This window comes from Corvus hawaiiensis, chromosome 2 (assembly GCF_020740725.1).
Source record: "Corvus hawaiiensis isolate bCorHaw1 chromosome 2, bCorHaw1.pri.cur, whole genome shotgun sequence".
Lineage (NCBI taxonomy): Eukaryota > Metazoa > Chordata > Aves > Passeriformes > Corvidae > Corvus > Corvus hawaiiensis.
The window spans coordinates 117718302-117741709 of NC_063214.1; the positions used below are offsets into that span (position 1 = coordinate 117718302).

At 42.3% G+C, this 23408-nt stretch overlaps 1 protein-coding gene across 4 annotated transcripts in view; it reads right to left on the bottom strand.

The window, feature by feature from the left end:
* Positions 1-5037: 5037 nt before the first annotated feature.
* The window catches only part of AGPAT3 (1-acylglycerol-3-phosphate O-acyltransferase 3), a 96569-nt gene continuing 78198 nt past the window's right edge, over positions 5038-23408 (bottom strand). For all 4 annotated transcript variants that reach the window (XM_048290015.1, XM_048290007.1, XM_048289993.1 and 1 more), the window contains 7 exons: positions 20083-20252; positions 19739-19900; positions 18150-18303; positions 17641-17743; positions 14982-15057; positions 12631-12829; positions 5038-11994 (listed from right to left, as the gene is read on the bottom strand). In XM_048290015.1, coding sequence (XP_048145972.1) covers positions 11906-11994; positions 12631-12829; positions 14982-15057; positions 17641-17743; positions 18150-18303; positions 19739-19900; positions 20083-20252 — 953 coding nt within the window. In that variant the 3' untranslated portion in view covers positions 5038-11905. The remainder of the gene's footprint in view (positions 11995-12630; positions 12830-14981; positions 15058-17640; positions 17744-18149; positions 18304-19738; positions 19901-20082; positions 20253-23408) is intronic.

Consider the following 23408-nt stretch of genomic DNA (forward strand, 5'->3'; position numbering starts at 1 on the left):
TGTCACACCACCCTGGGGAAGAGCTCACATGTGTTCAAGGGATAATGTAAAACTGATGGGAATAAGGAAGAAGGGAGTCTTATAGAGAGTTACACCATTATTTAAATACTCTTCTCTGTATTCATCAAGGGAAAGCTCAATTACAAATTAGAATGTAAAATTATTAGTTGTTAAATTAAAATGCATTATTAATTAGAAATTAGATTCCCTTGCAAAGTTATTTTAGGCAGGTCCTCCCTGGGTGGCAAAATTGAAGTACTACAAGAATAATGAAGTCTGAAGAAGAGGCACAGAAAGCCATTCACAATAAGCATAAAAGTAAATATTCTGATGAGAATCCTCCCCTTCAGATTTTTTTTTTTTTTTTTTTTTTTTTTTTTTTTTGGTGTGTGTGTCCTGCCATGACAGCAGGACCCTCTCAGAGGGTTAAACTGACAGGGTACATGTGATTTCATGGAGAATGAGGAGGGCTGAACAACCAGCAACTCAGCAGTACCGTAAGTTTGAGATCACAAGGACATCCAGGCCACACAGGCTATTTCCACCACAGGTTTCTATTCCAGGCTTTGATCCGATTAGACCCTGGATCTAATAGGATCTATTAGATCTTAGCAATAAAGCCACTGAGACAGCTGTAAAACAAAATATATCATTGATGGGCAAGAAAGGACAATGAAATCTCATCTATTCTTGCTCTGACCACCACTGCCCCCCAAATAATACAGCAGCAAATATTTCAAACAGAAGATGCTGCTTAGATCCAGAGTCCTGTATGAGCACTGCAAACAGCCTTTCACTACTTTTAGCACCCTGTCAGTTTTTTCAGCTGTGCCTGAAGACACGAAGGCACTGAGAGCCTTGCTCTAAGCACCAAACTGAAGCTGAGTAAAACTGAGCCTGAACCCTCTTCAGTGAGCTGTTGAAAAATGGGAACAGGTTTCCTCTTGCAAGTGGAATAGCAAAATTCTGATATTTCATTTTTGTAAAGGTGCTGTATGGTTATGTTTTGTATCTTGAGTGGGAGTGAGTACTGTTTTGTCACAGGTTGCACACCAAGTGCAAGGCCCTATACCCTTCTGGATGGGTGGAATAGCAAATCTCCTTGTCTGGGGGACAGCCAGAGAGGAAAATCTGGGTGTACTGATGGTTTGGGCAACACTTCTGAACCTGTGCTGAAATCTCTGAGAAGCCCAAGGGAATTAAACACCGACTCCCATCAGACTGAAAAGGAAGTCATGTGCCTAATGCTCATTAGTGCCTGTAAAATTCCCAGACCTAACATTAGCTCCAGAGGTTACTCCACCGAGAGATCCCTTTGGGAGTAAGCAAAACCCCTCCTATTGCTTCCGTGCAATTTGTTCTCCCTAACCACGTTATCGCTTTGGAGTTAACAGCAATAATTTATGTTCCATTATGTGCAGTACTTTATTTAGATAGGCCAGCTGCTTTCTTGTGTGGCTGCCAGCAAGAGAGTGCACACTCTCAGGAAATAACAAGTTTTCAGGTTTCCCTTGCTTGCCTTTCTAATCTTACTGGAGTTCTGGGCCAGGGGTGCTGGGGGGATGTGGTTTCTTTGTTCCCATTTGACAGGGAGCTAACCCTGGTGTGAGCAAGTTTCCCTCCCCAAAAACACAGAGTTCCAGTCTGCAGCACAGGGTTGTGTCTTGTCCACACCTCACAGCTGCAGAATATTCAAAATCCTTTTTATAAAAGCATTTCTTAGCACCTTGAGGTCTTCTCCATCCTTTAATGATCCATTAGCATCAAACTAATCAGAAAAGAAATACGGGATTTGCCAGGTAAACTCTTTCATCATGCTCAGTTAGAGAGTCTTGCTCTGAATCTACCTGCTGGCAGGGAAAGGAAGCAATGCATCCTTCTGACAGATTATGCCATTATAACTCCAATAAATGCTCTGTACTGAAAACATTCAATTTCTTAAATAACAGAATTTTTTTCTTTAAAGTCTGACTATTGGAAGCAGCAGCCTGTAAATATGCTGAAGTGGATCTGCACGGTGGAGGTCTACAACTAAATGATGCATGCAGCTTCCAGCTCTTATCTTGACTGGATAACTTTACTGCAGCTGAATTAAAAGATTTGGGGGGGGGGGGGGGCCGGGAAGGGGACTGTAGCATTCTCCTACCTTTGACAAGGAGCTCTGAGCTAATTGGAAGCATACAACAAATTGCATTTTCCTGAAAATACCTGTAGAATTTGTATTTCATTGCAGCAAAGGTGGGAGGAGATTTCTATGTGTTCCTAAACTGATTAGTTTTTTCTTCTAGTGATTTTCCTTATAAATGGAGCAACCGCTGCACTTAACTACTTGTAACTTCATTGGAGAAGTGAAAAAAAAAGGGATGTCACAACTAGGCCAGTGCTGATTGGCTTTTGCAAATGTTGCCCGACATCAGAAAGGTGAAAAACAAAGGCAGTTCACACAAGTCACAGGAAAGTAAAACAACCCATCTTCAGAGTCAGCTGTGCCCTGCTCTGTATCCCATCAGTCATGTGCCATGTCTGCACAGAGGCAGTGACCACAGATGGCTCAGGGGCACCTGCTTTGGGCACTCTGCTTTCTAGCAAACGCCTCGGGAAGCAACGTGCTTTGCCTTTCCAGCAGGGAGCAGAAATGCCTGCTCCAGCCCCATCAGCTCAGATGTCACAATTCCAGCTCCAGCCCCAGTAGCCTCATCATAGCAGTCCTGTGCCTTTGGCACAAACCTTTATCACAGCAGAACGTAATGATGTTGGCAGTATAGGGGACTCCTATATGTGCATGTATCTCATATACTGTATTGATATCATATGTTATTTCTGTGGGTGACCCGTAACCCCCTAGTAGGAGAGAAGGCTCAGTGGAGATCAGTGAGGGCGATTGATGCATGTGTGAAGCTCAGGGAATGAATAATAGAATCATAGAATTTTAAGATGTTGAAATGGTCCTTGAAGATTATCTAGTCCCAGCTTCCACTCTGTGGGCAGGGATACCTCCCACTAGACCAGGTGCTCAAGGCCTTATCGCCCCTGGCTTTGAACAGCACCAAGGATGGTGCTTCCACAACCTTCCTGTTTGTGTCCTTACAGTAAAGAGCTTCTTCCTACTGTCTGACCTAAATTTTCCTTGTTTCAATTTGTAACCATTCCCCCCTGTCCTGTCACTACAGTTCTTGACAAAGAGTCGTTCTCCAGCTGAACAGCCACATTTTTCCCAGCCTGTCTAGGGGAGGTGCTCCAGTCCTCTTACCAACACTGTGGCCTTATCTGGACTTGTTCCAACAATTCCACATCCTTCTTCTGTTGGGGACACCAGAACTGGACACAGCACTGCAGGTGGGGTCTCACCAGAGCAGAGGTAGAGAATCTCCTCCTTGGACCTGCTGCCTGTGCTCCTTTCAGAGGCCAGGACAGGGTTGGTTTCTGGGCTGTGAGTGCTCACTGCTGGCTCATGTTAGAGTTTTTCATCAACCATCACCTCCGAGTCTTCCTCCACAGGGCTGCTCTCAATCCTTTCTCTGCCCAACCCATAGGTGTGTCTGGGATTGCCCCAACGCAGGTGCAGGACCTTGTACTTCCCTTTGTTGAACTTCGTGAGGTTCCCACTGGCCCCACCTCTCAGGCCTGCCAAGGACCCTGGATGTGGGGTGTGACAGACCACAGCTGTGGCACAGCAAGCTGACTTCAGCTCAGCACAACAGGGAGCAGAGGGCAGCCTTTGGTTCAGATCAATAGCTGCCACCAGCTGAGTGGATCAACTGGTGGTGTAAGTACCTCCCCAAGTTAGACATGGAGAGGGGCAATTAAACATTATCCCCTCCACATGTGGGATGGCTAGAAGAACCTCATCAAAGAGCACTGGACTCTGACATATAATATAGAATATGATGAAATCCAGGAGAGTACTTCATTAACCCATACCACAGCTATTAACCTTTTATCTACCTACAAAATCCTGCTATACTAAGTTTTGTTTCACAAAGGCACTCTGTCAACCCTCTCAGGAACAGATTCCAGTTTGAGAAGCATGTAGAAAGGGCATCAGCCTGTTCCTCAGCCCAAAGGCCCTCTGCCCAACATAGCAGCACTCAAGAGGGTGGCACATCTGAACCATGAACTCGCTCCCAGTGCAGCTGCTGATTGTATCTGGTATTGAGAACAGAGCATTGCTTTTATGGACTTCCAGGCTGTTTTCCCAAATATATTAATGCAGTATTGGAAGAAAAAGAGCGGAATTAGTGAGATGAAAGTACGTACAGAAAATGCCACCACCACAAGCAGCCTCTGACCATGTTTGCAACTTAAAGAGAGCATGTGTAAGAAGCTCCCACAGCCTAAAGGTCACTGTGCTGTGGACTGCTTAGTACAGAAACAAACCACCTAACAACATTCCCTGTGCCTCCATCCAAAGAGGAAATGTTCTTCCCTTTCCACAGCTCCCCTACACAGTGCTGGCTGTCAATCACTGTGGCAACAGACTGCCCCACGGACCTACCCTTGCCCATGAACCCCACTGCTGACTGCCTTTTAGAGGTATAGTTGTGATGTCTGACCCTGATTGCTTCTAGATCAAAATAATCGTCCTTTAAAAATGAATTATGGATCCAAGGAGATCCAACTGAGGCACTAAGATTAAAAAAGCTGTTTTTGTGAAAACTCAAAAGTAACACAAAAGTTTCTGCCTGCATACTCTTAGAATGGAAGCCCATCCTCTCCACAAAAAATAGGTCCTGCCACACAGTGACACATGACACCACTCATCTGTCATTTTAAGGCAGCTCAGCCCAACCTAGACTATCCAAAGGGGCACACATCAGGGAAGAAAAAACCTACAGGAGAAACCAAGAGCCCAGTGCTTGCAGTGTAGCAAAAAGATGACCCAGAAATGTGATATTATGACAAAAATGTCATTTGCTACAGAATCATATAGGCTAAAGAAGAGCTGATGGCCCACAGGTACAGAAGTACAGTGTATGCTGATGGTGGACAGATGAGGAAGTGCTTTATCTCCTAGTGAAAAAACAAACTTCAAAGATGTCAGATTTGACAAATTGGTTTAATCTACAGCATCTATCCGTACAGCCACTATACCCTGCTGCAATCTCAAGTTCTCAGATTTGGGGTTTCTTTGGCGGATTCTTCAGGAAAGGAAGATACCTCCCTCCACATTCTGGTATTTTGGAGGAGCCATGCATAACTTTAAATATTGGTGCTATAAATGCCTTGGTAGTGAACCATCCCTCTGCAGTTCTTAAGGACTGGTTCATGCAGGGAATGCCCATAGAGTTAATCTTGTTCTTGCCTCCCACCCCCACAAAGCGATCCACCCAGGTTATTGCTGCAGACATGTGGCCCTCACATGGATCAGTCTGTAGGACTGAGATCAAAAAGCATAAGTGGAAATAAAACCAATCAAAGCAAAAAGAAAATAGCCCTTAGTGCATGTTTAGTTACAAAAGCCAGAGTAGCAAGTAGGAAAAGAATGCAGATCTCCCAGTTACATTATTGGCTGCTCTATAAACACTGGAAAAAACCCCAGGTGCTAGGCAGTCACCCTTTTTCATTCAAGCATAATTAAACCCCTCTATTCCATCACAGTATGTACAAAATCAAATACAGTTAAATAAGAACTGAAAGCGTGAATGAGATTCTAATATACAGTACTTTCACACAGCCAAAGCTATTTTATTTTACAAGACGAGGCTTTTGCGTTCATCTTTTTTTCTGAAAGCCCAGTAAAAACAGCGTAAACTACTTAAGCAAAATTTAAGAGACAACTTACAAAGTAATATTTGCATAGCACTGTAAATCTGCGTATTTGTTTGGGCACAGTTCTCAGTAAAAACTACAGTAGGTGACAGGGTCGGGTTTTCTTAATAGCTTCTTGTTTATCACCAGATTCAGACACACCTCTTCTGAACGTCATAAAATCAAGTGTAGGAAATAACCGTAAAAATGTACAAAAATATATACACATGCACAGTAAATGCATACCCTGTATACAGTTTTATTACTCATTAGATTTGGCTAATAATGGTCATCTGGTGACTTACGCTTCCCTCCGAATGATGGGTTTGCAACACATCAATCAGCTTAAGGAGGATGAATTTCCTCGGAGAGAAGGTTTTGATTAAAGCTACAGTACTTGCTGGTGATCTGAGGAGTGAGCGAGGTGCTGGCCAGCAGCGGCCGCCGGGCATTCGGGCGAGTTCAGCATTCAGATGTCACAAGGGACAGCTGGGACACAGCTGAAGCGAAGGGACACAAAGGGACACAGCTTGGCTCTCTGCACAGACGCACAAGCACATAATAAAGGAGGTACACAGAACCCACTCATGCCTTGGGGAGTGGAATTTAATTCCTGATTAGGCTCTGCTACCTACTCTCCCTCCTTCACAAATTGTAGTTTAGTAATTAGTAAATCAGTGTGTTTTCCTTAAGAATGCACACTGGTCAAAATAAAAAAGAAATAGAAGTTGTGTAGAATTGGTAGTGGTAGCCCCCACACTACAGAATACTTCTAATTTAAAATTCAAAAGTACTGTTATATTCTGGTTTCTGCTGAAGTGTCTAATTTTAAAATACATTTTTCTCCTAAAAAGATAAAACGCTGCTTCTGCTAGTGGTTTTTAGAAATAGACAGTCATCTGCACTCAAGTGCTCTCAACAGTGAAAGTGCACAAATCATCTTTCTTTACATTTTCAAAAACTGAAGAGTGGCCAGTAACTACAGGTATGACATTTTAAGAAATACAGACAGCTTTCTAAAAGCCTAGAGAAGCCAAGGATCAGAGAAACACGTTTGTCTTAGATGTCAATCCCACATCTTCCCAATTCTGAAATATGAAATACTTTCATGATGTTTTCTGGTGGCCAACACACGTGGCACAGACTCTGTAAAGCTGACCTCCAGAACATTCTCACTCCAAACCACAGCAGGTAAATAACACACAACCAACAGCCTGCAAGCATCTTGCTGCAGAGACAATCGGATAAACCAGGCCTTAAAGGTAAACAGGGGGAGGTGTGGCAGAACAAGAGTCCGCATCTGTAACAAGACCTTGGGAGGAATTCTGACCCAAATCACAAGAACACAGCAAGGGTTGTTTTGTAAGTTGTCACAGGGAGATATCGCAGAGTCAGAGCTTGCCTCTCACATACTTGTCTCTGCTTTGCAAAGCTCCTGGTGATCCCTCAGTTTTCTCAGAGCAAGAATTTGGCTGGGCCTGTCGGTGTTCCTGCTCTTCCCAGCGATGCACCGTGCGTTGTTCCTTCTCCCTCACAGCTCCCAGCACGGCTGTCACCTGCTTCAAATCCCAGCTTCACCCAGCACCAGCAGCCCTGCAGCTGCCCGTTATGATCAGAAGGTTCAGGAATAGGGGAACAAGCAGCTGTGACACACTGGGTGGGAGTACAAATTCAGCATTCCCATTACAGGGATCAGCTTCTTTGTGCAGGCACAAAGCAGAACTTGCAGCAATCATCTGCTGGGAATCAGAACCTTCACACCAGGGGACAGAAGCACATGGCATCCAGGAGATGCTGTGAGCTGTCCTGCTGCATCCTATCTTCAAAGGAGATCAAGGAATGGACTCTTCACTTTGATCTGTGTTGGCCTCCAGCATGTGCATGAAACACTCGAGCGAGCTCTGCCCAAGCTTGGCTTTAGACTTCTTAGCACATACTTCTCCAAGATGCCAAAAAACATCAGGTTGTCTGTCTTCAATCTGAAACACTTTGTGAAGCATGAAGTCAGCATTATTAAAAGCCTCCAACCCCACATTTCTTCAAAATGTACATGAAGCAAAACTAGGTTTTGGGGTGGTCCCAAAACAGAAACAGTACTTTTAGCAAATATCTGATGTACCATGACTCCCTTGCTTTCTCATTATTCCAACTCCTAGTAAAAACCTTGTCCCAACTCCCTTTCACCAGTGCCAGAGGGACTTGTTGCCAGGTAGGGATGGCCTGTGTGAACAGGCCTGGGAAGGGCTTCTCTTCCCTGATAAAAGTTTTGCTTTGAAGCAGCAAAGTTGCATTGTCACATAACACAAACACAATCACATCACTTCAGACCTAGAGCTGTCAACCAGCGCCAAAATTCAGGAAGACAAAACCCCAGCCAGGTGAGACAATTGCTGTAGGACTGGTTGAACTGGAAAGCTCCAAGTTCCTGCTAAGAGGTTGTACCCAAACCATCTGCAGAAGATACAGGTGAGCAAATATACAGACATCAGCAATGGAGACAAGTGGTACCATGTGGAAGTGAGCAGACACGCTCACTTTTCCTGTGAGTATCAGGCAATTAGGACACAGGCAGCAGCCAGATTCATTGGTCAGCAATTAGGTGTAGAGCCCTTCGAGAGAAGTTAAAGCAGAACAAAGGAAGGTTGCCCATGCTCTTTGTGCTGGAGACAGGTATTTTGCTCAGTGACGCAAAGTCAATTGCAAGAGCACATTCAGCCCACAACGAGCAAGAGAGAACTGTAATCCTACCGAACCAAGGCCTCTGGATACCACATCCTTCTGCAGCATCAGCTCTTTGAGCCTTCCTAACTGAGAGATGCCACATGGCCAGCAGTCCCCGAGCTCTCTCACCAGGTTCTCAGACAGGTCAACGTGATGCTAGTTTGGAACTGCAAATCCCACTTGGAGAGCAGCATCATTGCTGTTCACGACAATGATGAGTGCTGCCAAGGCCAAGAGCATACATCTATCATCTGTCCATGTCAGTCTGAGAACCATTCCTCTTCGGGGTCAATGCTGAACTCCATGGCAGTCAGCTTGCAAGTCCATACTGGAAAACTCTGTTTTTACTCCAAAGAACTAAGCAATAAATGAAAATTCTGAAAGGTGGAGGAAAAAAACCACTCCCATAGCTGTAAGTTTATTAAACCTAGCACAGTTGAAAAGCAAAAGACAAAAAACATGATGTATTTTTTTTATTATTGCTCTTAAAGGGCTTGGTAGTCAAATATACAAGCTATGTTCTATTAAACCAGAAGAAAATAAGATATAAAATCTATGCTCACTTTTCCAAACCAATCCACCTGCTAATCTTCATTAGTGACATTAACTTCAGCTATTTCCAGTCATTTTAATTTATACATACTCTGTGTACGTGTGCGCGCGCGTGTATAAAAACCCCTATTTGAGGAGAAAAAATTCAAAATGAAGATATTTGTGTTGGTTTTGTACTGTTTTGTGCACTGCTGTAGGTTTCAGTTTTTCAAGTGGTTACTGATATGTCTGTTTAGAAGAGCAAAATTTATGTATCCGATGATGTATTTATTATATTTTCAAAAAGAAAGCATGACCAATAAGTTACGATAAGAAAATATGAAATGTTGATTATTCTCCCCTTGATGTACAGCACTAATCCCATGATCCTGAATAGGGAGTTACATGCACTAAGAGGAGAAAAGGATCCTGTAAAGAGAAAGGCTATTAATTCCTTTCTCCTCTAAGCAGCTCCCCTCTTCTCAGCATTAAGAAGGGATTTATTTTGTGAAATTCTTGTCATGCCCATTAATATACTGCTAAAAATGTAAGTATAAAACAGTCAATGGTCAGCCTGCTTTGCAAGCCTCTTCTGCTAAGCCAGTACAATTTATACATACTCAGTATCATCTTCAGGAAGCAAGTATACAGCATTTGTAACACCTTTCTAGGAAGCAAGAATTATACCCATTACTGAATTACTTCAGAAAAACAAATAAAGAAAAAGAAAGAAACCCCCACTGTTCTCAGTCCTCTGGTTAAAAACAGGGGAAAAGCCAGAGTTAACTTTATCAGCATTTGGATGTCTGACTGTATTTGAAGACAAAGTACAAAAACATCCAGCAAGGAAAACAGAGTTATGGCTAGGCTCTGATCTCCTCAGTTCCCAAAGCATATTCCAAATTCCACTAACATTTGCAACAGTTTTGCACCCCCTCTCTTAGGGAAGATTTATTGAGGGGGCAAAGATGACACACGAACGTTGGGGGTCTGGGTACAGGACTCAGCGAGGTGCAGTCTAACAGGAGACAGACAGAACGCAGGTCATCCTTCAAATGCTCTTGTTGAAAAGACGACAAATAAAAATCAAGTGCATGACAGAACAAGTGATTAATGACCCCAAGTAAAATATTTTTCTAAGTTACAAAATTGCTCTTCCAGTGTTTGAAAACAGAAAAACCTGTAGGAGAAGAGGTTACATTCCAACAGTTAAGAGTAAATATGGAAAGAAGGTAAATTATTACTCTCTTATCTTGGTTACTGGAGCAAAGATGAAAACAACAACCAGTGCTTTGATAAAATCTGCTCTTTACGAAAGTGAGATAAATATTCTAGTGGCAGCTGGGTTAAAGATACAGACCCTGAGGGTCAGCTTCTGCCCTCTGCTGTAGATCTGCAACTCATTTCACCCACTTCTGAGAGCAGCCAAATGCAGATTGTGACCTTCAGACTTGAACATACAGGTATAGTTACCATCTGTTTGCAAATAATTCTCCAGCTATGCATACAGCAGCAACATATAGGAATCTCTGAATGTCAGTTTGTAAAAAAAAGAAAAGGAAAGAAAGTATGAAAAAGAAAGGAAAAAAAGGAAAGAAACAGGTACAGACATGATTCTGAACTCTTAATTTTCAGTGAAAAAGACCAAAATGTCAACAAGCAAAACTAAAGATACTTAAAATCCCTGAAGAGACCTTATACTCTTTCTAATGCTTAACAGCACAGCTCACCTTGCAAAAAAACTTCACATGAACATCAAAAGCATGACCCAAGTCGAAAGAGCAGCACACCCTATCCTGACACACACAGGGTAAGGTCCTGGCCCCATCTGAATCAATGCTGAAACTCTCATTAGAAGCTCAAGAGATGCCAGCATTCAAAATCTGACTGCTACAGACCTCTCCTTTTCACATTTTTTTGCAAAAGAAGACATTTTGAAAACTATCTGTGCTGATTTCTAGTGCTGCCTCCCAGTTTACTGAGAGAGGTTGGCTGAACTGGACTTTGGTAATGAGAGATGCAAACAGAAATAAAAGGAGAATTGAAAAAATTTCCTTATTTGCACAACTCTAAATCCCACAGTCAACCACTAATTCAAAAAAACTCAAACCAAAACAGATTCAAAATTATCACGTGTTTGATGTGAAACAGGGCAAACTCAAGACTGAAGTAGTATTTTGAAATTAAACAGCCTCGAGCAGTTAGCAGGAGATAGGATGAGAATTTTATACTATTGGATCTGTTCTATGGGATGTGCTGATGGATAATACGCTGCTTCCAAACTCCACTATCTGTTCTCCTGCATTACAGAAGTCTTAAGATTGCCTGAAAATAAAATGTGTCAGTGTTAACATACAAACAGGATTTCGTCTGTAGCCGTGACAACACAGCTGAAAAGATTCTAACCCAATGAACACCTGTCAATTAATTTAAGGAGGGTGTTTTGTCCTGGCTCATTAGTAAGAGAAGTTGGAAATCAAAAAATGTTACGTTGGCTTTAGCAAGAGGAAACATTCAATGGCTCCTGTTTTAAAAGTGAGTGTAGTGCTCTTGACAGAAACCAGTTTTCAGTCATCTGAAGATACATGTGGCCATGGCCAATGCCCTCTTTTCTCCCCCACCCCAAGTCCCCCAACACAGCAAGAAAAATTAGTTTCTTCTTCCACCCCACCCCAGATTTTCTCCCACTGCTTGACTACAGTAATCCTTGAACAGGCAGAAGGTTGGTGCATTCTCTTCAGCCAATGCCTCCAACTTCTTCATTCTTGGCTCAAGTTTTATTCATTAATATTAGTCATCAGTTATTAAGAAAAAGATAGTTTCTAAGTGTTTGTTGTTGTTTTTTTTTAACTGAAGTTAATCGGATACCATAGTCTGGTTATATGTGCTGAACTGCAGCTGTCAGTTATTCCTTTTTCTTGAATTCCTGGTTGCCATAGCTGGAGCCTTTTTCTATTTCAGTTACTCCTATCAGTCTACGAACTCCAAAGGAAGCTTTAAAATATAACAGAGAAATGAGAGGCACATTAAAACCAGTCCAAGCATCTAGGAAGTTACATGTAAACACACAAGCAGAACCCACATGAGTTAAGCCAATCCCCAAGTCAGTAGTGACCAACAGTGCACTGTACGAAGCTGCACATGGATCACAGGTCAAATGACACTGAAAGAGGGGGACAATCCAGATTTAAAAATATAATTACTGCTTCTGTTGGTTAACAGCACATGTGGCATGAACACTGAAGCATATGCCCTCCCCCTGCTTTGCTCTTTTTTATTGTTAGGGTTTTTTTGTTGGTGGGGGGATTTGGTGGTATTTATGTATTTTTTGTTTCTGGTGGTGGTTTTGTTTGGATTTTTTTAATTCATAGACAAGGTGTCCAGTAGAAGTGTTTTTTTCCTTCAGGCACCATAATAATGGGCTACAAGACTCACCTGCTACTGTTACAGATTTTGCTTAAGATATGAAGGCAAATTTGCCTGGATTAAAGCTTTTGAAACAATAAAAATGTTGTACAATAGAGAGACTACCAAGCGAGCCCCATTCTTATTAATTAATACACAGAACTTATTGGAGGTAAAGAATCTTGTTACATGTCACACTGGGCTTAGCATCTTTGCCTTTATTACCTGCTCCAACAAGTCCCAGGAATGCAAGGATAAGGAGAGGTGATCCACTTGCAAAAACTCCAAAGCCAAATGTGAAGAGGGGAGAGAGGAGAACTGTGGCCCAAAAAAGAAAGTTTAGGAGGGTCCATGGTCTCCTAGGAGGTTTAAACTGCTTGCCAGGAAATATACCTTCCTGATTATACATCTCTTGCAAAGCATCCTGAGGGAAAGAGAAGAGAAAAGAAAACAGATTCATAATGTTTGCACCAAGCAGCCCAAGATCAGTCAGCTCCAGGACAACATCAAGGACAGTATCTGTGGTACAAACTCATCAACAGTGCACGGCATCCAATTCCACTGCTGTCATTTATTTGGGCATTTCTGCTGACCACCCAAGTGACCTTTAAGCCATCTGAAGGCAATTTTGGCACCATCACAAACTGAAACCATATTGTCCCCTCCACTACCAAATACCTTCATCTTGTCTGTTAATTGCTTAGGAATTTAGGGCAACTTCAGGCCAGAGATCAGTTCAGACACCACCTCTTAGCTGGGTGCTTTTCCTTCTCATTTTTACTTCCAGAAAGGTCAGCATGATTCAGCAAAGCACAGCAGAAAAATGCTGTGTGTAGAGCCAGGAGGGGAGAGCAATGCACGAGCTGAAGAGCAGAGACAGCACCACACCAGCCCTAATCCCAGCACTCCAACTGAGCTGCTGCATCCTGAGCTGAGCCTGCAGAGTTGTAATCCTGGAACACATCACTCAGAGGAACAAGGTGCCCACGACCTTCCCTCAGTCTGTAAGATTGTTTTTTAAGGTTTCCAAGCCATTACAAAGGATGGCTCAAGTCTGGCTATTTCTCATTTTTCTTTATTTCTTGTTTTGCTTTAATTTCCCTTACAAACGGCTGAGAAGTGCAAGGCATTCCTTGCCAGTAACAGCCTTTTGAGGACACATCCTCTGTGCAGGAAGAGGATTCCAGTTACAGAGTCATTCGAATAAATGGAATGAGAGGATTCCAGTTAAAAAGTATTGCTAACATTGTAAGATCAATATGTATAATACCCATGCCTATAAGCAACACCTCCCTGGTGACATCTCACAGCAAAGTTGAACAGAGGTACAGCCAACAGCAGGAGGGATGAAGGCAAATGGTGTCACCTTGTACCAGGTGAGGTTTAGACTGGATATTGGAAAAAACAACTTTCATGGAAAAGGTTGTAAAGCAGTAAGACAAGCTGTCCAGGGAACCTGATGGAGTCATCATCCCTGGAAGTTTTCAAAAAAACACATGGATTTGGCACTTGAGGACATGGTTTAGTGGTGAACGTGGTGGTGGTGCTGAGTTTACAGTTGGACTCGATGTTCTCAGAAGTCTTTTTCAACCTCAAAGACTCTGTGGTTCTATAGACCTGCTGAGAGGAGCTGGAGGGAGAAGATGATGAGCTGCTGCTCTTTGTAAGATAATCTCTCTCCTTAACTGAATCAGAGTTCAGGTATTCAAACAAATTAGGTTGAAATAAATAAAAGGAAACTCAGAACAATTTACTGCCTACCTAGAGATTGAGCATAAGCCTGGCAATGCTGCAGCACAGGTCATCGCAGCTGGGGAAAGCCCAGGATACTTAAACTTTCTGTGCTCTGCTGTCTTCCCACAAAGATAAGCAACACAGAAATCAAGGTACACTTTTCAAGTTCAATAACCCACCAATTAGAGCTGGACAATATTAATTACAGTTCTCTCCTACTTCCACAGAAGTGTTAAATCTGTGGTCGAGAAAATAACCATGTAAGCTTACAAAAAGAAATGACATAAGGAAAAGCTCTGAGCCATCTGAAGGCACTCTGGGCAAGTGCTCTATCAGTCCCTGGCAGCAAATCCCACAGACTGTCTGTCCCACGTCATACACCACTGCAGAAGTATTACCAGGAGGCAGAAGGAAAGTGACAGTGGAAGAAAAATGAAAGCAAAGAACAATTGCAGCTGAAAGCCAGGACCGGCTGTCCCTGACAGACAGTTATCACTCTTCTCGAGTGCCTAAAAACACCCACAGGGAAAACAGAGCTTTTCAATGCATGACAGAGATCCAAGCTCTGAAAAATGTAAAAAGACAGTGGATTGCTATTAGTCTTCCACAGCTAAGGAAAATCTCTGAATTCCATTGTGCTTCCCGGCAATTTGAGACTTCACTACTCAGCCCTCTGCTGCCAAGGGGCTCCTCTGTCCTGCTCCTTCCAGCATTTTGAGGCATGGCTGTGTAATTACACATAATATCCTCTCCATCCAGTGCAAGAGTGTGTATTACTCACTGCCTTAATACACTCCCCTGTGTAAGTCCCAAAAGACAGAAAAGAAAGCAAAGCTATTTACCTTTTCCTGGTAAAGCTTATGAAGCCAGTTTGCAGCTTCCTTTTCATCTTGAGGGATATCTTCCAGAGGAAATCTCCTAGTTTAGCAGAGAGATTAAAAAATGGAAAGAAAAAAAAACCAAAATAGAATTAAAGGAAAATCCAAGTATTTGGTTTTATCCCTCTGCTAGGGAAGATCATCCACTCACTAAAGGGCATAAATCATAGGCAATACTGTCACCGATGGCAGAGGTCTTAAACACAGAGAACTAGGACTTAAGAATCTGAGATTTTAGGTTGAGAATTGGGGACTCTTTAAGACAAAAGAAACTGTACAAGCTCCAGGCAGTTTCAGAGCACATCACTAAATTAACCATCTCCCATTCAAACACTGTTCCTCCTTCACCACATCCACCACTGGCTGATTCCCAGTGAGCTCAGACTGAGGCACTCAGAGCTGAGAAAAGACAAGCAAGTGGAAAACCCGAGGACAATTGGTTGTTACATTTTGTTAGTGAAAACCCCATATTGGAAGCAATGGGAGAGGCAACTAAAAATTCACTTCATACCATCTCTAAGGAAAACATCTTTTGCAGTGACTGCACTTGTCCCTCTTTGCCTCTGCAGCCTCACTGAGGCACACAATTCTGAGGGTGTGTGACAATTATGCCCAGTGCCAGCCCTCACCTGACCTCACTGAGAACAGGTGCCCTGTAAGAGCCTCTTTTTAGTTGTGAAGAGCCAACCATTTCCCTGCATTCTTTTATTTTTTGAGACCCTTCCAACCCAAACCACTCTATGATTCTATGAATATGTTCTTATATTTTTCAAATGATTTTTGCATCCCATAAACAAACTGAACACCAGATCTGGCAGATTTACTTACATGAGCACTAACAAGAGAAACTGCTCAATAAAAGCTCAGTGAAATTGCTGAAAGCTCTCTGGTGAAATTGCCATGGTGCTGCTGTCGCCACTAGAGGGGACTCACAGCAATAACATTTGGTGATTTCCTGATTATTTCCTCTGGGGGCAGTCGAGATAAGGACTGGATCCACTGCAGAGCTAAGCTGCTTACCTCTGCACAGGTAAGCAGAGGTCTGCACATATGTCTGCACATACCGAGAACAAGAGCTTATGTGCTTCCCTTCTCTGAGCTACAATAAGTCTGTTGGCACAATACGGACGTGTTCTATTTTCAGCAAAATAAATCTGTAAAAATAGTTTCCTTACTCTCATAGCTTCTTCCCCAAAGCAGAGAAAACATGTAGAAAAGCACCTTGAGAATATTCATTCTGTCCACAAACATATTTTAAATCAAAATTATCTAAGCACAGCCATGTGTAGGGTACAATTAGTAATTTTACCTGCCAATATCATCCTCAACAGTTTTACAAACCAAAACCTCTTCTAACACTATCGAAAACTAAATTTCTCTTCTTTCCTCCCACTACCCCTCCAAGAAATAAAATTGCACCTCTGTTAGCAAACCATAGGATATTTAACTGAAGGCTGCCACTGTTCAATGTATAATTAATAACTATACAGATGTACATCCATGCATGTGCACCCCAGATCCAGCTGGATATCATACATGCATCTGCCATCAGTGTGGAACTGCCTGACCAGCTGTTTTGCTGGCTGGCAAATTGTCTGCTCACTTTCCTCATCAGGAATGTGTTTGGCAAGTATAAATAGTGAAAATGAAACCCCTTGCAAATGAGCAACCCCATTTCTCTGTGGACAGCTCCAGTCGCCTCTTCAGCTGAGAGACTAAAATGTTGTGGATGTTGCAGCATCTGAGAGCAGAACTGAACAAGTGCCCTCCCTATGCACATTAAGGCTGCATTCTGCTTCCCTTTGGATCGCATTTCTTCCTCGAAATTGGTGCTGCTGCACCTCAGCACAGTGGGTAATTACTGTGATTCCCTACAAAGGCTGTAGGGAATCACAAAGCCTGGAGGCTCTGCCAAGACACACCTGCTTCGATTAGATGGGACAATGAACAGAGCCAGTGCCATTGACCTGCAACACACAGACTCAAGGCCAGAGGGGAAAGGTGTGGGGGGAAGAAGAAAGGCTTTTTTTTTGTTTTTAACTTTTAAAAACCAAGCATCAACCTCATCACCAGAATACAGCAATTTTTTCCACAGTGTGGGTGACTCCCGCAGAGAAGCAGAAGCAAACTGTCCAAAGAACTGTGGAAAGAACAATCAGGTCATCTCTCAGGTCCAAACATAAGAGGGAAAAGAAGATCAACAGGATTGGTTGTTTTTATGATCACAAGGAAGCCTTTGAAGCAGAAGGCAGCAAGGAGAAAGCAAGAAAGAGAAGGGGTGTGTGTTTGTGCATGCATATGTGTATGTGCTCCATGGGGTTAGGTGTTAGCAGCTACTCTTTGAGGCAGAGGAACAGTGAGGAATGTAAGCAATGTCCCACCTCATTCATAGGATGTCTGAATTTCAGCATTATTTGATTTTTAATCTGCTGATCAAACCATGTGAGTGAGGGAGAGAAACCGGCATGTAAAGGAGTTTTACACTCTCTACTACAAGGGACCACTGAAGCTGAAGGACAAGGAAAAGTGGACTACAAGAAGGGAAATTACCCTCTAAAATCTAATACACTTCAATGTGACAAAGTATGCATCTTAGGGCTCACCTCCATCAGTATATGCTCACCTTACACACATATCTGCTTCATATTTCTTTCCGTAAAGAATTCCTAATAAAGACGGGTTCTTGTTTCCTCTGAAATTTAGTGTTACATCATACACTGCTGAAACTGTTGGGGAAAAAAAAAAAAAAAACCATAACAGCAAAAATTCTAGCAAGCACCTTCTGGCATCCTGGCCTGAGACAGCAACAGAGCCTTGTGCATTAATGATGTCACAGAGTCCTTCACTGTTTTGTGTTTACACATCACATTTACCTGCACCAGCCCCCTGACATTCCCAGCTCTGTAAAACACCAGATGACTTGGTGAACTAAGCAACATAAAAAGGTTTTTAGTATTTTTAAAGACCGGTATCTGACAGTTCTGTGGCAATCTACAAATTACCAGCTGACAGCCTGGATCCCCGTTACTGCCAGCTCACTAATTGTAATGGACAACAGAGTAGACTACACTGGGCTACACAGAGTGTGCAATTAAATAACACGTTACAAGTGCTGCAAAGCTTGGCAGTTACCTGTTCCCCTGAGACACTGGACAGCAGTGGTGAAACCTTTGGTTCTGGGCAACAGGTGGTATTTCAGTTTAGGCAACCCCTTGGATTCAGCTACTTCCATACTGATGCGGTGCTTGGTCTCTGTGAAACGAGTTCCTTCACAGTACAGGAGAAACTGTGCCAGACAAAAGCAAAAAAACCCAAGGATATCTTGAGATATCAAAAGAAATCCAGCAGAATACTGAAAATTTGTCCAAGATGAACATACATGTGCACACACTTCGATTGTCTCATCTCTTCACCAAGTATCAGGCATAAGCACCAACTCAACTCATTTACCATTACCTTTACATTTAACAGCACTTGTACCAAATTTGAGGTGACAAAAAGACAGCCCTAATTGTGGCCTTTAGAATGCACAGAAATTAGGAAATTGAGTCGCTCGAGTAAATGTTAATCATTATTTCAATTACCAAGCAGGAAGTCTTGATTTAAATAATCAATGCTAACTACATTTTGCACTTACATTTTCTAGTTGTTTTCCCTAGAGCCTAGTCCTTGGTTCTCAGTTGTAGAATCATTAAAATGTATAGATTTGAAGCTCAAGTTCAGTCTTGAGATTTTCTAATTGGTAGGGTTTTTTCTGTTTTTTCTTTTTTCCTTCCATACTAATCAGGAAGGTATCTTCAATATAATTCATATCCATATATTCAAGCAATTAAGTAGCTTAAAATATATTCTCCAGATTCTTACTTTTTTTATCTTTGTAATGGTAGAAAATTATAATCCATTCACGATGTTCTAGTTAAGGCTTAATGTTTCACTATTCATTTTAACAAGCTGTACTGGATAATACTGAAAACTCACTTAAAATGCATAAAAAGCCTCTTTATGTTTCATAAGCCAAATAATTGTACATTACATATGCTGCTATAAAAGCAAAACTGAGAATTTATCAAAACCTCTGCATTCAAAGCTCTAAGAAGGTTAATGGGTTGATTACACCACTGTGCTGTTGCAGTGAAGTCTAACAGCATTGCACACAATGAAACAGAGATGTTTTACCCTTGATTTTAAATAATGTCAAAATAAAAATATAACTGCAGAAGCAGGTATAAGCTTGCCATATGTTCTCACAGACACTTTTTGGGAAACCTGTAATTTCACGTATCAACGAACACACTAACAGGAACTTTCTATCAAAATCTATGGTCTGTGCAGTCTAATTCACTCACTTCTCCAAAAAAGCTTTTTGTTTATGCATCTTTTCAGCCTACCTCAGAAAATGTTATACAGATGTAGTAATCAAATGTAGGCTTTTTTTTAATAGGTAAAAATAAGTTTGGATAAAATCGTTAAGTATCACACACTCCTGATTTATATATTATTCTCAAGCTTCTGATCTGTTTCCCAAAGGACTTCCCTTACCAACAGGCAAACAGCAGTTTTCTACCAGCATATGCCAAAAGACCTCCTGAAACAGAGTATAGCTCTTCCCTGACAACACTTGGAAGTGAGCACACCTTCTCCTGACAGACCAGGCTACAGTCACCAGTCTGTCACCGTTTCACTTCTCGCAGCCAACACCAGAGGAGGGACTCAACACTTACCCACATATATTCAGGATAATCAGACAAACGTTTCAATCCCTCAATAACTGTATCTCTATCCTCTTCCCATTTCCTTTTGCAGAAAACAATCTCAAGGAAGTACCACGTCCAGCCGATTAGGGGCACATAGAGCAGCTCTCTCTTAGCAAGAACTTTGGAACTCTTGGAGAAAAAAAACAAAAGCGACAATCCAAAAACGTCATTTGCTGATTTGTGCAACGTGGTCAAACGCACTAGGATGATGGAGTTGGATCTGGGAACTTAAATGCAAGGAAACTGTTTATACATGGGTTTTAAACAGACTATCACCCTGCAGAGGAAGGGAAAGCTCACAGCCCACGTACCCCCAGCACTCCAAAACGCTCTGTCATCGTCCAGCCACACAGGAAGTCGATCTCAAAATTGTGGTTCAGGATGATGATGACGTGTTCCTTCCCAAAGGTTTTCACCGTGGCCTCATCTGAGAACAGGGTGCACTCTGTGCCTGACCACCATTCCAGCAGCATTACCAACTCTAGCAAATGTGATGAAGGTGGAGAGAGGAGTTAGGGGTGCCCCTTACAGAAAGCATTTAGTGTTTCATCCTCAGCCCCATTCAGTGCTCAGTCTCTCCCAACACTGTCACCTTCTCCAACCCACCCAGCAGAGATGAAACAAAAGCTTAGAAGGGAACAGACCAAACCACATTACCATCCCTAAGGAGTATTCAAGGCACCAGACATATGCATTATGGATAATTTAGCAAGTTTTTAACAGCAACAAGTTTGGGCATTGCATTACAAATGCAAAATTTCATGATCACTGGAAAAAAAGCCTGAAGACTTTTGTGCCTGGAAACAGACAGTGGAGCCGTTGATTGCTCCACTAAATGAGTACAGTTCCTCCCAGGTGGAATACAAATTATGCATAGATGCAGCCTAATGTTTTTACTCCACATGAAACAAGCCTTATGGAGGTAAACAGACCAATAAAGGTCTTTAAAAGGGATGCAGTGACATAGATCTTCTATGAAAGATTTTAATATTACAACACAGGGCTCTAATTGTTCTGCATTATGATCTTCAACCCAGAGTTTAAAACAGCAGAGAATTGAGCTAATTTATTAAAATACCTGGGCAAAGACAGGAATGGTAAATTGTGTCTTTCTTTCACTGCAAAAGAATGAGTCCTTTTCCCTCCACTTACTCCAACTTTAAAATATCACAGCAACTCTTATTCCACCCTGAATATTTGTTACCCATTCTTATTTTCTACCTCCCCTTTTTTCATCATAAAACCCCCTTCCACTTAAATTCAGCACGCACTGACTGTAGTTGCTATGGTTAGCTTATTTCCCTCATTTCAGTACATCGAGGCAGATGGAAGGCATTGCTTACATCATGGGACAACTATAAAAAGTATGAGAATAGTACATCCTCCCAGCAGGAAGATTTGCTTCCCTGCAAAGTGTAGTCATTGGTATTTTCTCTTTTCAATGAGACATGGATGAAATAAAAATCTAGTTGCACAAATATGGCAGTTAAAAAGAGTCCAACCCTTCCCACGTTACTACACCTGCAGGGTTCCCGCTCTGTTCCCTCTGTCAGGCTCTGCCAGGAGCTTTTCCAGCTTCCTAATGGGAGATCCTGGTTTTGCCAAACAGGGCAGCACCTTCCTGCACAAGGGTTTCTGATCGGTGGGATCAGACAAGGTCACCTATCCATACAGCTAAACAAGAGTTTAGGATCCAGTCTTGCACCACACCAGAGAGAAGGTAAACACAGTATCTAGGTGAATAAAGGGGAAAACCAGTCCTGATCTGCTGAAGATAGAGCGCTTACCTAGCACTGGTTTTTTTCACTCATGACCACTTGCTCACCCACCAGGTTATTCTCTTGTATCACTTTCTGCACTTGCTCATTTGGAGGCACAACAAAGTTATGCACGTTGCTGACCAACAGAGCTTAATCCCAGTGAACTGGAAATATGGCAGAGGAAGGACAGAATTGTCTTGTTCCTTTACACCACGTACAGGTTCCTATCATTGCTTCCCAGCTTTGCATGCTTTGTGATCACTTACCTTCCTTTCTCTGGTTATCCTGGCTCAGTAAAAGGAGAAAGAGGACAGCAAGAATGTCCTCAGAGCACCTTCCAAGCAGGTGGCCAGGAGAATTGAGCAGTAGTACCGAACACAGAGTGGTACTCTGAGCAATTTTCCCTTTCCATTGCTGACTATGTACCAAGGAGGAACATCTCCAGTACCTGCTACAACTGCTGCATTTTCTTAGAAAAATTGTAATCAACTGGGTGTGTTTCTTTTCAAAAAAAAAAAAAATCTGCAGAGGCCAGTGTGGATGACTTTCTGCAGAACATTTCTCTCACCTTTCTCCCTGTAACAGTGGAGAATTTGCCAGAGTCCATACTGAGAGAGAAGGGTTGACAAGCCAAAGGATTAACACGAGGAAACAGATTGTCCTTTACAAGTGTGCTGACAAATGATGTAATTATAACCAGGAGTGGGCTCGTTTCCTTTTTTCGGTGTGTGGGTTACAGCTGCTTTGCATGGCACTGATCCTGACAATGCTACAGCAAGAACATTCTTCTGAATGAAGGAATGGGAACACTTGCACTGCCCAGGATATTTCCTGTAGGGAATAACCAACACCTGGCTTCAACCACCCCCTGTGGCTGGGGTTCCCAGACTCCAAAGCAGGTGCATTTACAGCCTCATAAACCCCCCAGGAACAAAGCAAACAAGGGGCACAGCACATCCCTCAGCTGAAAGTACCAACATTTGAGAGGTTATTTTTGCAACCGGACTAACCCAAACACGCTGCACTCTCCAAGGGTGTGATTCATCTGAAAGGAGCTGACGTGGGAGAGCTGGAAACGCAGACTACCTGTCACGAATTTACGGGTCTACGTTGGGGCCAGAGCCCAACACACTTTCTTCCCCAAATGTCTGTCAGGAACACTGGGTAGAGTCTCTCTCCCTCCCCTTTGGAAGCTGGGCTTTTGTGTTTGAGAGGAGATACAGTAAGAATAGAGCCTGGTTTTCAGTACAGAGCCAGGAACACGATTACCTGTGTATCCATCCCTGCACACTGATCCTCTGCCAGCTGGGCAGAGCAGCTTCTCTTACAGACCCTCAGCCTAAAACCACAAACAGCTTGGAGTAAGCGAGCAAAATGCAGCATCCAGAGCAGAGCACCAATGTACAGGTTCCTTGCCAAAAGGCTTCTCCATACTGAGATATATTTCATTATGAATGACAACACTGGGGCTGCTGCATTTACACACCTTACCTAAATTGCTATAAATAAATCACAATTGAAGTGCATATTCTGTCAGCTCTTCCATTATAGGGCATCAGCTCTCTGCAATCCCATGTAACATTCACAATAATTTTCATAGTTTAATTTTATGTGTTAATGTTATAACAGGTTATATTATATATATATATATATATAACATGTATATATATATATAACATATATATAATATATATATATATAACATATATAACATGTTATATAATGTTATAACATTATAATAATGTTATAACAATGTGTTAATTTATAACAGGCTATACACTAGGGGTTATCCTAGGTACAACCCAATTATCTACCCAGCTTCTCCAAATCTCTTTGAACAATGGTGTGCTATTTCCAGTGTTTAGAAGATAACAGCA